This window comes from Dasypus novemcinctus, chromosome 3 (genome assembly GCF_030445035.2).
Source record: "Dasypus novemcinctus isolate mDasNov1 chromosome 3, mDasNov1.1.hap2, whole genome shotgun sequence".
Lineage (NCBI taxonomy): Eukaryota > Metazoa > Chordata > Mammalia > Cingulata > Dasypodidae > Dasypus > Dasypus novemcinctus.
In genome coordinates this window covers 164762187-164777351 of record NC_080675.1, presented here as the reverse complement: position 1 = coordinate 164777351, position 15165 = coordinate 164762187, and the positions used below count along the sequence as shown (strand labels likewise).

Sequence of the window (15165 nt, the reverse complement as noted above, 5' to 3'; positions counted from 1 at the left end):
TTTGGCATTAGTAATTTTCTTTCTGTGAATATGGTTTTGGTATTAAGGAGAATTTTTCCTGGATTATTATTTTGAGAAATTGCCATCAGATAGGACCTTTTTTTAATTAACAGAGTTGTTGAAATGGGTGAATAGTTAGAATTGGATTTGAAATTTGAGGTAGGATTTGGGATATTATATACATGTTCTGTTGATTTTGGGGGTGGAGTTTCTTGGGTTTGTGTCTAAAAGGTGACTATGCTAAGTCTACTCTCTCGAATTTGAAGAAGCTTTGTGTTGCCTGAATCAGTGTGGTTGTAAAAATATTGTGGTTAAGAGAATTTTTCGTGGGTGATCCCAAGATGATATATAATGGGTTAAGGAATTTTGGGAAGTACAAGGAAAAACTTGAGTTTCCAGAAAAAAAGCTGGTTTGCATTAACTTTTGCTCTAATGCAGTTGAACACTAGGGAGGCGCTCTTGAGTTGAAAAAAATTACCCCTTTCTTCCATTTGGGATGGAAAATTCCCCCTTAAACTTTGTCTTTAGATGACTTTTAGGCGTTACAAAGAAGTCAAGACTTGGATTTAAGAAATTGAGATTTGCTTTTTTTTTTCTTTTGAGTCAGTTTACCCATGGAGGGGGTAATTTTAAAAAAGATTAGTATTAAGGTTTAGCTGTAGATTCTCTTAAGAATTCTCCTTCTTTCAAAATGGCTTGATAAAACACTACTTCCTGTCCAGAAAGGAAGTTATTTTAGCTCAAGGACTGAAATATTTAGCAGATCTTTAAACAAAAGGAACAAATTACATTTCTCACTGGCTTGAAAAGGGTGCTTGAGCAAGAGGGGGTTAAGAAGCCCTTCCCCCTCCCCTTGATGGGGTAGTCTGGAGGGGCAGAGAGGTTTGGGGGTGGGGGTCCTGTGGCTCCCTGGGATGTAGGATTTTTTTTTTTTTTTGGTGGAGATGAAGGGGTGGGTCTATGGTACATCACCTGAGTTGTGGGGTAAATGTAGAGAGTGTCAATCAAAGGCAGAGCTCTCAGAGCTGGGAAGGAGGCTCTAGATGGCGGCTGTGCCTTAGAGAGAGCGCGCTCTGCTCTCTGCCTTCGCCTCACTTTACGCAACTTTCTGTAACTTTCGGGCAGCCTCAGGGGGCCCCCGCAGCCCCCTGCCTCTTCTAGTGACTTGCTGGGGTCGATTCGGACCTTTTTTAGGGAGAAAAGCAGCTTTTAGGAGCTTTCTTTTCGTGCCTTGTTGGAAAGAAGCAGCCGTACTGAGAGCCCAGGTCGTTGTTTTTTCCAGCTTAGAAGCCATGGCGCACCTCCATTTTTGTGCGCTCTCCTAATGGAGGTTTTTTTTTCTTCCGGACCTGTTTTAGTACTAATTATTGCTTTATTTTTGGCCAGTTAACATCTTTGAGGATAATTTTATTTATTTTTCGTTTTTTAACGGAGGATTTTGCTTTTATTTTTAATTACTTGGGATCTGCTATTTTTCTACTACTAGCTAGGTCTTGCTTTGGACCTACTACATGGATCAGGTAAGTTCACGATTATTAGTGATAATTTTAAAGATTTGTATGTTGTAAGTTTGCTTTATTTTCTGTAAATATGAGAAATTCCTGGATGACGCAATAAGATACAGAGATTGTTATTTGTATCTAGTGTGTTACTTTTGAGAAACTTTCCTTATTGATAGTGATGCTTCCCCCTGTACGGTTATCCTGTTGGTTTTTTTTTTTTTAAGGAAAAAATAGAAATATTCTGTTTTTTGGTGCTTATCGTTGTTGTATTATAGCAATATCATTACATCGTCAGTACTTTGCTCCTGATAATGAAAAACAACGATAGAAGCTGGGACCTTACCTTTCTTTCAACTTTTGACAGTAAATACCTGGGCACAGGACTTCAAAGCAAACACAGATCCCCCCTCCCCCTTAATATTTAAGAATTAAAAGATGATGAGAAATAAGGACAAAAGCCAAGAGGAGGACAGTTCGCTACACAGCAATGCATCGAGGTATGAGCTATCAACTTTATTCCTTTTTTCTTTTTTTGGAGGGGGGAACCTCAGCTTACATTGTTAACCTTGACAGACATGGATTGCTGCCTGTTTTATTTTAAGTATTTTACTAATTTGGATTAGTTTTTAAAAGCATGACCTTGAGATTGCTAATATGCCACACCCTAATTTTTTGGTAGCAATTTATGAAAGTTGAGTTGTGACTTAAGGCCTCTTACAGCAGTCAAAAGGTAAGGTACCTTTATTCAAGGGGGCCTTTCCTTTAAACGGTAGCTTTTCTGTAAATAAATTTCAGTTTATAGGTTTTTCGTGCTGCAGAAAAATGACCTTGTCGGTTTAGCCATTGCTGCATTGCACCATTTTACATACAAGGCAAATTTTTCTTTGAAGAATCTAGGATATTCAAACTTGTAACTGAGGGCCATAGAGGAGCCTTGTAGTAGTAAATTATAGTAAATAGACATTTGAGGAAGTTATATGAATGAAAAAATGTACATGTAAAAATGAAATTGCCAAAAGTATCCTTTGACTGATGCCTCTCAGTTCATATTTTTATTTGACACTATTTATTTTGATACACTTAACATTTTTAGGAAATTTTGATATGATTTCTCAAAATGTTTATTTGATGGTTACAGTTCCTGTATTTATGAAAACCCTGTGATAACAGACATCTCGGAATTCTATTGATATACTTTTTGTTTCTTGTTTTGTTACTATGATTATATTGTATATTTTATTTTTGAAATATTTTAAGATTTGCATTTGTATGCTTCTATTCAGACGGTGCTTTCTGGTTGGTAGATGTAATATTTTATCCTCACATTTTAGTTGTAGTGCTTTAAAATTTTATTGATTTATTTCGACAGAGTCGTCTGGAATGGTTTATCTTCTGAAGCTTATAAATATACCATTTGTCCATATCATGATTTGTTGCACATTTGCTGGAGTACCTTTTTAGTGACCAAGTAATAAAGGCTTTAAGATGATTTTGTTGTATGATCTCTGTATATTAATTTGAGTGCATTTCTTGCTGTTCATTCTTATGAATTTTATATAGCTCTATAAATTTTATATCATGCAGTTAACTAGGATGTGATTTTTCTTCCCACTTTGCTTTTTTACTTTTATAATTTTCTTTAATTTCAATACTTTTTCTTAGCTAGTGAATTTAAAAGTTTTGACCATGGTTTGTTTGTTGCAAATGTTGTGTTTTGTTATATTACATTTCAAAATATTTTGATCTTTGGTTTTGAAAATGTTTCCAAATTCTGCAAATTGAGTTGCCACACAGTTTTTACACAGTTTTTGGACTGATACCTATTGAACTGACTGAATTGCCCATGTGTTTTACTTAGGCTATATTTAGGACAGAAAACTTCCCTCCTAATCCTAAACTAGTTTTTCTGGAAAGTAAGGGCCATTTGAAGAAATAATTTGAATTCTCAGGTGCATTTGAGAAATTATTAGATTCAATACCTGAAATTCTTTCTCCCTTGAGTGTATGATTTGCATAGTCTTACATGGGTTTTCGCTTTTTTTACCCAAGGTTTGTGGTTAGCATAATTGATCAGACTGTACTTTCTAATTAACAAAATAAAGCAGTGTTCCTTTTTTCCTTTAATATTTTTACCTTCACCTGGAAAAATACTTGGAATGTGTCATGATTACCTACTGGCAGTGGGATAACAGCTGAACAAAAAGCATGTATCGTGCTTTTTAATGAGTTTGTCAAGTATACTTTATATTTTAAGACTGATGAATTTCCAAAAACAGACTCAATGAAGAGATGGAGTTACTTTTAAATACTGTTACCCTCAATTGCATACCTGTTACATGTTACATGTTACATAATTGACATCACTTCCTTTTACAAATGTAAACCTGAAGGATGTTTGGTGTTTTAATGTAGATTAATGTGATTTCTCGGGAGCTGAAATTAAGGGGATTCCTGGTAACTAGTACTTTGTTCCTTAGTCCCATTAGTTTGGTAAGGGACCAAACTAATGGAACAAAGTTAAATGTTTAGGGAATAGAACAAAAACTGTAGCTTGAGCCACAGATGAGGAAAGGAGGAAGAATTTGTGGGTCAAATAAAATTTGTTTTGAGGTTATTTTAGAATTTGGAAGGATTTGAGCCTAAATTTAAATCTTATTTTTCCCGTTTTTGGAAGTAAGAATGCACTTTTAGGCAGTGATAGTGATTTTATGTTTGTATTCATGTGGGTTTTTTAGTAGTGAATCCTTTAGTCATAGTTAAACTTTGTATATTTCAGTAGAGTAAAAGTCACTTTCAAAAATGATTAAAATATTTACCTGTAGATTTTCTAAGTAGTTCTTGTGATGTGGAAGTGATGTAGAAATGTATACTACTTTTTATTTAAATCATTTGCAGTTTGGGAATAACTTCAGTAATAAATATCAAAGGATGGAAACGTGGAAGAAGAATGGAAAGAATGTACGCAAAGACGTGTGTGTTCTAGGACTCTACATTTGGCAATTTATCCAAGAACTGAATCGGTTTGTTAAATATAACTAAATTGTCTGCTTTTGAGCCAGATTTATTTTGATAACCTCCGGTGCGGGCGAAATCGTCTGCTTTTTAGCAGCCGTTTAAACACATATTCTAAACGGCTGAGGAATGATTAGAAATGGCATAATGCAGTTTGTGGACCGGGAAGGCTGAGGTGGCAGCCATTTTATGACGCTGTTTATTATTAAAACGGAATTTTTGAGAAGACTGAAAATAAAGCAAATTGAAATCTGAAAAGACAAAAACGTCTTTATTTGCCTCTACCTCTCCCCTTCTTTGGTGCTCTGGTGCTGAAATAAAGGGAAGGTTGGTAGTTAAGGCAGGCAGCAGAGCAGCTTCGTGAGTCCTGGCATGTTGGTGCAGGTCCAGCTCAGTCACAAAATGGCTGTTCCTTTGTGCCGCAGCGCTGACAGACATACTGCATTGCACTGTGTACTCGCCAAACAGCAGGAAGTTGCCGTGCCGAGTTCAAAGGCCGGCCTCTGCCGGCGCCGGCCCCTGATTGGCTGTGCGTGGGCCTGGTAACAGCCGGGTCAACGGCGGCCGTTCGCGGCTAGGCCCCGCCCTGTTACGTCAGGGTCCTCCCAGCGGGGAGGAGCGAGTGCAGTGACGTTGCGCTCCGTGTGCTTCCCTTGCGTAGCGATTCGGTGGATTGGGTGGAGGGGAAAAGGAAGCGAAGCCTGTTTGGGACTTTCCGGTGGGCGGCTTCTTTCCTGACTGATTTTTCTCTTGGCAGTTCTCTACACTCGTGCCGTAAACACTCTATAGTTCTTTTCCCTTCCTGGGCGTAGATTTCCTCTTTCAGTAGGGCATCTTTTTTTGAAAAAAAAAAAAAAAAAAAAAAGTAAAAGGCTCGAGTCGGAAGCGTTAACAGAAAACTTGATCTATCGTTTTCACGTTTTTCCCTTATCTTATATTCCAACTTTTTTTTTTTCCTCACCAGTGTGAGGAGAGTAGTGAATTTAATTGATCAAAATCACTTCACTGACGGGATTTTTTTTTAAAAAATTGAAAGGTCTTAACCGATGTTATAGCTCTTATTTATACATGGCTCATAAACAAGGGGAAGGTTATTTGAACTTCCCCTCGTGCAGTTTTACTTGGTACCATACATTTTCTTATTTGACATTTCGTGGAGAAAAACTCAGGTCAGTATGTGCTAAATGATTTTATTTTTCAAGATTGAAAATGAAATTGTTAAAAATAACTTTCTATAGAAGAGTGGGTTAATTAAAAAGTGACAGCATTAGGCGCTCTTAACTATATAAGGAAACGTCGGAAAACAACCCCCAAGCATTAATAGCCCTTGCTAAACAGCAGTGACTCAATTTGGCTAAGGGAAATCACTTGTCGAAATCTTGAAAAACGTAATTTCAGAACACCCCGACTGGTTATTCTAATTCAGTAGTCCCCGTGGTAAACTGTTATTAAAAGTGATTTTGTAGTTAAGCTCATAGTTGGCCTTATTTGGAAAGCCCCACAAGGATTTCTGGTTAAAAAAATAATTTACCAATGACTAGTTAAAATAACTGACATGTAATTTAAACATGAAACCGTGCATTTAAAACACGGAGAGATTATTAGTGGATTTCTTTACTTTATGCTGAGTTTTTTCGACATTTGAATATTTTTGTAGTGACAAATCAGTAAACTGTCAACTCCTAAGCATTGGTAGAGATGTTTACCTAATAAAGTTTAAACTTCATTGCAGTAGTTGATCTTTCAGGGTCTCATTGACTTGGTTCTTTGGGAAAAATTACTCGGATAGTTTATGAAACTAGGTAAATTATTGCTGGGTTTTCTGTTTATTTCATGAAAAGTTCTGTAAGTTACATTTTTATCAAATGTGTATAAGTTTTCTTTCGTTATGTATAAAATAAGAAAACACCCTTGGAGACTTACAGAACTTTAGCTTTGATGATCTCCTGTACACTTAACCAACTTGAAATTCATCTACCGCAGTAAGCGCAAAAGGCATCTCCAATTCCTGAACCTCCTCAAAGTGGGGTAGAATTTAGATAGTCAGCATTGCAGACTATTTCAGGAAAAGCATATAGATTTTTCTATAACGAAGTTGTTTTTAGCTTCGGATAGATATCTTTACTATATGAATAAAAACACCCTATCATAATAGAGCAGTTTATCTAGCAATTGCTTGAAATGCATTTTTTAAAAGGTTTTTTATTTCTCTCCCCTTCCTCTCCCCCCCCCCCCCCCAGTTGTCTGCTGTCTGTCCATTTGCTGTGTGTTAATCTGTGTTTCTTTTTGTTGTGTCATCCTGTCATGTCAGCTCTCCATGTGTGCGCTCTCCATGTGTGGGGTGCCATTCTTGGGCAGGCTGCACTTTTGCACTGGGCGCCTTTCCTTACGGGGTGCACTCCTTGCGCGTGGGGCTCCCCTATGGGGGGGACACACCCCTTCGTGGCACAGCACTCCTTGAGCACACCAGCACTGCACGTGGGCCAACTCCACACAGGTCAGGGAGGCCTGGGGTCTGAACCATGGAACCCCCATGTGCTAGGTGGACACCCTATCCATTGGGCCAAGTCTGCTTCCCTGAAATCCATTTTTTTATTTTATTTTTTTTTAAATTTTTTTTTTAAAGATTTATTTTTATTTATTTAATTCCCCTCCCCTCCCCTCCCCCGGTTGTCTGTTTTCCGTGTCTATTTGCTGCGTCTTGTTTCTTTGTCCGCTTCTGTTGTCGTCAGCGGCACGGGAAGTGTGGGCGGCGCCATTCCTTGGCAGGCTGCTCCCTCCTTGCGCTGGGCAGCTCTCCTTATGGGTGCACTCCTTGCGCGTGGGGCTCCCCTACGCGGGGGACACCCCTGTGTGGCAGGGCACCCCTGGCGCGCATCAGCACTGCGCATGGCCAGCTCCACGCGGGTCAAGGAGGCCCGGGGTTGAACCGCGGACCTCCCATGTGGTAGACGGACGCCCTAACCACTGGGCCAAAGTCCGTTTCCCCTGAAATCCATTTTTAACCAATTATTTATTTTAACAGAATCATTGTTTTTTACGTTGGTTCTATGAGCCTTCTCTGTTTTTCTTCAGAGAATGCCATTAAGTGGCAAGAAAAGAGTGTGGATTGATCTTTTATATTGGGTTCTTGCTGTTTATAAAACCTCTAAAACCTACAGTTTCCAAATGATTTTTGACTCTTAGGTGATCAGCATCTTATGTAAAGATGAAACTAAGGAAGGTGGGCAAACAGTACTTGCTGAGGTATTTTAGTTGTAAACACTCCAGCAATTTTCTGCTGGAGAATAAATCTGGAAGTTTAGTGGAGTTTTACCCAGACAGAATCTGAAGTTCACAAATTTTATAATATTTTCCTTTATAGACATTAAACCCCTGACAATTCCGAGACTACCTGGGATTTCCAAACTCCTACTTTCTTCCTATAATATGGAACAGTAAATTTGTTGACAAAAGTTGAGTGGCTGCCTCATATGACATCTTGCTTTGCCTGGCAAACTCCTTTTTTCTTTGTAATGAAACATCAGGGTTTTTTTTATTTTTTGGTTCCTTTTGAAGCTCTTTAGAACTCACAGTTGGTTTCTTTACCGGGTCACTTTAACAAACTTTTTTTTAAGGTCGTGTTATTTTGTATATATAAAAAAATCAAGTATGCTGATTTGCTTATACTGGGTGTTTGTCATTAGGTGAGTTAATTCTCTCCTGCATTCTAGCCTGATGGCATTGAATTCAACTTTGTACCTTAGCAAATGAGCCAGTCACTGCTTGTTTTGGAATTCTAGGGTTTTTAGTGTAACTGCAGAACAACAAATGAATATAGATTCAATCTTTAAATGCCCAGAGTCTATGGTATGTTTATTTTGTAATCAATAATTTGGTACAGGGAAGGCAAACATTGTTTGTGCTTAAATGATTTATCAAGACCCTTTTCTCTACGCAGTCTAAATTTTAAATGATATGGACTTAATTATGGAAGACATTCATGTAAGATTTTCCAGGACAGTACTAATTTAGTGCTTTATTATCATGTTCGGTTAAGGGTCACCTTTTTGGTATTTTGGTGTCATGTTTTGTACTGCATTTTGTATTGAAAAGCATTTCAGTACCCTTTTATTGGAGTCCCCATAGTTTGGGGGAAAATATCACATTCATCTTGAAGGAGAGAACGTTGTAGAAGAGCACTGACTAAGGCAGCTTTGTAGTGATAGTCCTATTTCTATATTTTTAATTTAAATCTAAGGAGTTATTTTATCATTTGTAATGTGTTTACCTTAGTGTTGGCAAAAGTTGTATATATATATATAATATGCACCAGTTCAGTTTTGTATTAGTACTGAAAATTTTTGCTCCCAGTTTAGTTCTATGAAGTATTCTTTGTTGGACTTATAGAGTTTTCTCAAATTGGTTGATAATTGATATTTATTTCTTAATTGTATTATGAATATTATTATGTAGTATAATGCCTTTAAATTGCTTAGCAGAGAACCTCTCATATTGAAAATAGTCAATAAATGTAAACTATTAGTAATATTATTTTATTACTTTTGTTTCATCTCACCTCTCATTTTTGCTTCTCCCTCCTGCATTTTCTACGTCCTTCTTTGAGAGCCAGGTTGTTGCTGAAGTTGTGACTGGTGTTCTGGCCTACCACAAGAGTGTGTGCAGGCCAGTTTGAAGGAACAATTTTAGGAGGCAAATCTCCTTTTTAGTTAGTTGAAACCTGAATGTGTTGAGCATTTTATCCACTGCTGGAATTTTTTTACTTTTTTGGAGAACAGCCTGTTTTTTGAGTGAGTGAGTGATCTTTCTCCACAAGAACAGCCTCTTATGTGAGTCACAGCCCTACTTTTGATATTCACTTTTGAGTTACATACTTTTTTTACCCTTCTGGAGCTGGTAATTATTGCCCTGGTTTACCCTCTGCCTCATTTCCCTCAAGCTATTGAAGTGCAAGAGTGAATAAGTAAATGCCTGTTGTCCAAGTGCAGTATGATTGTGTATAAATGTAATAACAATATTTAATACCAGTGTCTAAAAAGCTGTAGGTTGCTTTAAGTAACGAGTTTTCACGATGGTGTCATGCTTTTGCTTTAGCATAATGCCTAAACCTTTTGTTGTTAAGAGCTGTAACCTCAAGATTTATGTTTTTGGTTTCCTGTTTCCTATCTTTTCATTTTCGTTTATGGGTTATTTGGCTTCTATTTGCCCTGTTAGACCTGGGAGGGCTTCTAAAAATATCAGTGTCCAGTGTTACCCTGTAGTTAAGTTTTTTAAAAGGTCTCCATGTGTTTCAGTTTGCATATATCTCCATGTGTTTCAAATTTTTCTTTGGAGGTCTTTTTCTTTGTTTCTTGCATTGTCTATCAGTTTCTTTCTCTTTTTAAGCCAATTTTAACAGCAGCTTGAGTTTGAAACTCTGGAAGCAAAGGTGGAGTGTGGAAACAGAAAATGGGGTATATGCTTGATGGAAGGGGAAGAGTTTCTATAGTAAAAGCCCTACCAGGGAAGTGGGTTTGGCCCAATGGATAGAGCGTCCTATCCACTTACCACATGTGAGGTCCAAGGTTCAAACCCAGGGCCTCCTGACCAACTCGCGTGATGAGCTGGCCCACATACAGTGCTGATGAGCGCAAGGAGTGTCGTGCCATGCAGAGGTGTCCCCCGTGTAGGGGAGCCCCATGTGCAAGGAGTGTGCCCTGTAAGGAAAGCTGCCCAGCACGAGAAAAGTACAGCCTGCCCAGTAGAGGCGCCATACACACGGAGAGCTGATGCAGCAAGATGACGCAACAACAACAAAAAACGAGACACAGATTCCAGATGCCACTGGCACAAGTGGACACAAGAACACAGCGAATGGACACAGAGAGCGGACAACTGGGGGGTGGGGAAAGGGAGAGAAAAAAAATGTCCTACCAGATCCAACTTTATGCATAGCTTTATAATTATTAAAGTGCTGATGGGATCTTTTCACCTTAAGATTTCTGAATTCCCAGTCTCCCCTTGTCTCTAGTTGCTTTAATGTTTGGTAATCTTTCTCCCTGACTGGTGTTCTCCTTAAACCATTACCTAAACCATATCTCCAAAAGTTTTGGTTCCAGATTTATTGATTTTGAATGGAGTTAGATTCCATTCAGAGCTCTTTTTCCTTCTCACTGATAACCAATGAATGGCTACAGCCATGGATTTGTACTTTGCTTTGAGGTAGTTTTTTTAGAGTCCTGCTAGTGATTCATTGGTGACTTGTGAATTATAACCAACATTAAAAAAAACCAAGAAACAGTGATACTAAATCTTGGATTATCTCATTTGTATGGGTTATTTTGAAGTTTAGCACTACTTTTGTGTAATCCTCATGAGGGAAAATTTTAACTGGTGAACATTATAGGAAAATATCAGCATGTATTTACATTTATGGAGTGCTTACTCTGCTCTGTGCCAGGTGTTATTTTAAGGGTTTTATTTGCATATTGTCAGTTTACAGAAATGCTCCTAAAAACTCCTTAAACTCCTTAAAAAGTAATCAGCTCACCAAGTTAAGCACCAGATTAACCATCACAGAGCGCTCTCCGAAGGCGTGTCGTTGGACGGTCCCTCTTCTGGCACCCACAGTTGAGTTGTATGCTTACCAACGATTGGTAGATACTTCTCAACTTTGTTTTTGCTGATTGTACTTGTAATTTTGCCTTTTAATTAAATTCCAAGTCAATAGGTGAAATAACCAAGAGAGTGTTTCAGTGAAAACTAAGCCAAATGCTTTGGTGTAAAAGTCAGTAGTGGCTAACATTTAGAGCATCTGATAGCCTAGAATTTGTTTTAAGTCTGATAATATATGTTAATTTATGTCATCCTCCAACACCTTGAGGTAGGTAGGGTTGTTATTCCTATTTTGAAGATGAGAAACTAAAGCACAAGGGGAGTAAATGGTAAAATCAGGATTAAAACGCTGGTAGTTTGGCTCCTGGGTTGTTGGTTTGACCAACTCGTCCAAAGTTGTTGTCAAATCAGGTAGGTAAAAGGAAACTACATAGACAATCTACAATAATTCTGTACTCTACTTCTCTTCAAAACTTTGCAGTTTAGAGAAACCACAGTTAGAAATAACAACTGCTTGGTTTATGTCAGAAACAATTCTGAGTGACTCCATATGCAGAAGATCAGGTTTTTCATCAAAAGACATTATAGTTAAAATGTATGTAGTTCCTGGAGTGATTCACATGAGGGGTTAGTTTGAGAAACGGCAGGAAAGGGCATACTAGAGAACAGAACTTTGACCTTGTGTATTTTGACTCCCATTGCTGGAGATGTACTTTGGATTTTGCAACATTTTATGAAGATTGCTTAGCTTCCAATTTATATTTTTGCTCTAAACTTAGTTGTCAAATATAGTTTTGCATGAGATTCACTTGGGGAATTTTTAAAAAACAGGCTCATACCTAATTGGAATTTAGGAGTTTTGTGGTAGGGTAGCTGAGAAAATCAGAATTATTGTATAGCCACGGTGGGGAACAATTGTTCTGTATACATGCCATCTGGGAAGTCATCTTGAGTGTGGGAGGTGTGGAAATTCTTAGTGATTAGTGCCTTCAATTATAGATACGTTATTTGACATTAAAAAAAAACAAAAACAAAACAATACCAGAAAAAGTATGTACTCTTCAGAATTTAGCTTCATATAGACATGTATGTCTGCAGTTTTTACTTGTTAGGCTTAGGCACCTAGACTAGTATGCTTGCTAAATATATTCCCAGACCTCTTGCCTGGAAATTTAGATTCAGTAGTTCTGGTATGAGCCCAGGAATCTGTGTGTTTAGCAACAATGTCAGTTATTTCTTGTTTGTAAGGAGATGGGTTTAGGAAATAAGGGCCCGTGCTGCAGGGTTTTGGATTTCTTCTTTTCAACTGCATGTGCCATAAGCCATTTTCTTCCCTTTTAGAATAGGAGTAACTTGTTGCCATTTAGGAAACTGAGAATTGAAATAATCTTTCTAAAGCAGTGGTTTTCAACAAGGTCAATTCTCCCTCCAACTCCTAAGGACATTGGCAATACCTTGAAACATTTTTGTTTGCCTCGAGTGGGTGTAGGGGTGCTCCTGGCATTTATAAGTAGAGGCCAAGGATGCTACTTAAAAATCCTTTACTGTGCAGGACAGCCTGCACAACAGTGAATTATTTAGATTAAAATACTTTTGGTCTAAAGCATTTTGCAAACTGCTTGCCATAGCAAAATAATGTTTGTTATTAAGAAATCCTTGGAAAACGGACTTGGCCCAGTGGTTAGGGTGTCTGTCTACCACATGGGAGGTCCGCAGTTCAAACCCCGGGCCTCCTTGACCCGTGTGGAGCTGGCCCATGCTTAGTGCTGATGCGCGCAAGGAGGGCCAAGCCACGCAGGGGTGTCCCCCGCAGAGGGAAGCCCCGCGCGCAAGGAGTGCGCCCTGCCCTGTAAGGAGAGCCGCCCAGCGCGAAAGAAAGTGCAGCCTGCCCAGGAATGGCGCGTCCACACTTCCCTTGCCGCTGACCACAGCAGAAGCAGACAAAGAAACAAGACGCAGCAAATAGACACAGAGAACAGACAACCGGGGGGGGGGGGGGGGGGGGGGGGTTAAATAAATAAATAAAATCTTTTTAAAAAATCCTTAATCATAGAAAGTTGGGGCCTTCATATTTTCTTTTATGTAGCCTGATTCAAGGATGCATGGCACTTCTACAGAGACCTCACTTAATTCTGACAACTACCACCGTAAACTCTACTTTTATTGTTGAGGTTAGCAGACAAACCTTTTAATCTCCTTTGAACATTGGTGTTGCAAAGCTAAAGAGTATACCTTAAAAGTTATCTAATAAAGAAAGTTACCTAATAAAGACAGGCTGGCTGAAAGGAAGCCTTTGTCAAAGTACTCATATGTTCTAAAGGGATAAAAATACATCATTTAAGATGGTTTATTATATCTTTGTTATTGAATTCTAGGGAGAGCTTTCCCCCGTGTAAACTGCTCGTAAGTGTTTGGTAATATCGGAAGTATTTTATGTCTTTCCCTGGAGTAGAAATTTTGCCTTGTTTTGTATAATCTGATTAGGTATTTGCAAATGGTTTATCCAGTTTGTACTTTTTCAAGACTTCTTTCTAGAATGGATTTCAGTGTATTTTATGCCTGGTTGCTGTTTGTTTGATATTTTGTACATACTCGTGCTAATTGCTTTATTGGAAAGCAAAAGTAGCACTGTAAAGCTAAAGTGACTTATGTATGGCCCCATTTGAGAATTTGAGAAACATGCTTAATCTGGGATGTACTGATGGGATTTAGCCTTTGTACCCCCCTGGAATTGTAAACAGCATTTTGTACTTTTTCTTACACTACTGCCTTTTTCAGGGAAGAGGGTCTATAATGTTGCCAGAGGGTTCACTGATAATAGAAAATTTTTTTTCAAATGCTAAAGTAATTTCAAGTAGTTATGGAATTCAAAGAAGTTCTGTTCCCCAGACTGCTTAATTCCAGGATATTAGAAACATAACTCCTTTTTGGGAAATGAACAAAAATTCAGAGAAGTCCAAGGAATACAATTGAATATTGTATATATTCATTAGCTATATACAATTTAATACTATATATAGCTAATGTCCTTTTTACCCCTTCTCCCTAGATCACTTTTATGAACATATGTAAAAACATTGACATTTAAAAATATGTTTAATTCATTCCTAGTCTAACTGATGTTATTTGCAGAATATGAATAGTTCAGATTTTATTTTTCTACTTTTATATGTGGACATTTAGAATACTTCTATCTGACTTTAAGAGCCACGTTCTGGGCATTTTTATACTTGCCTCTTCCTGCACAAATGAGGCAATTTTTTTCTAGGGTATATACCCACAGATTGAATTGCTGGATTCATATGTATATTTTGAGGTTCAATGGGTAATACCAAGTTCCCCCCGGAAGTCTCTGCCTATTTACTTTTTCAATAGTGGTATATGAGTATTATTTTCCAGAATTTGTTACCAACATTTAATATTGGGCTTTATTCAAGGCAGATAATTATAGAAGAATCTATTATACATTTCTCCAATTACTGGTGAGAATAACATTTTATTATAAGTTTATTTGCCATTATTACAGGTTCTTTTCTGTGAATTTCATGTCTTATTCCTTTGTCTGATTTCCTTTCGGATTTTTCTATTGTAGGTAATTCTTCATATGTTATGTGTTGTCCGTTGTTGTACATACATTGAAATTTATTTTCCCAGTTCATTGCTTGTCTTTTAACATTGGTTATAATATAGCTTCTTTTTCAGAATCTTTAGTTTGAACCAAAGGTTGAGGAGAGCTTCAAGATGTTCAGTTTACTTGAGGAAATACATCCGTAAGAAATTTGGGACCTTGGGAGATGTGACTTAATTTTATTTGCCTTTCCATTCTCTTAAGACACAGAAGTGACTGAGAAGGAATTGTTAACAACCTTGGCTGGTTTAATAATAAGTTCAACAGAAGAATATTTGTATGACAGGGGCAGCAGTATCACATAGAAGTTAATGTATGGGGGTAAGTGACATCACATGCACACACACGGGTTGACTCTACTATAAAATAAGGATAATTTGTCTTCTTTACACGGTTGTTTTGAGAAGTGATTGAGAATTTTTGAATTTG

At 37.8% G+C, this 15165-nt stretch overlaps 1 protein-coding gene across 8 annotated transcripts in view; it reads left to right on the top strand.

Annotated features, from left to right (window-relative positions):
* The first annotated feature begins 761 nt into the window (after positions 1-761).
* The window catches only part of CHD2 (chromodomain helicase DNA binding protein 2), a 157882-nt gene continuing 143478 nt past the window's right edge, over positions 762-15165 (top strand). For 2 of the 8 annotated variants that reach the window (XM_071214341.1, XM_058294646.2), the window contains exon 1: positions 5568-5683. In XM_071214341.1, coding sequence (XP_071070442.1) covers positions 5583-5683 — 101 coding nt within the window. In that variant the 5' untranslated portion in view covers positions 5568-5582. Of the gene's footprint in view, positions 1521-1866; positions 2000-5567; positions 5684-14940; positions 15058-15165 lie in introns of those variants that run through there. The other 6 variants (XM_058294650.2, XM_071214343.1, XM_058294647.2 and 3 more) reach the window with 6 other exon arrangements.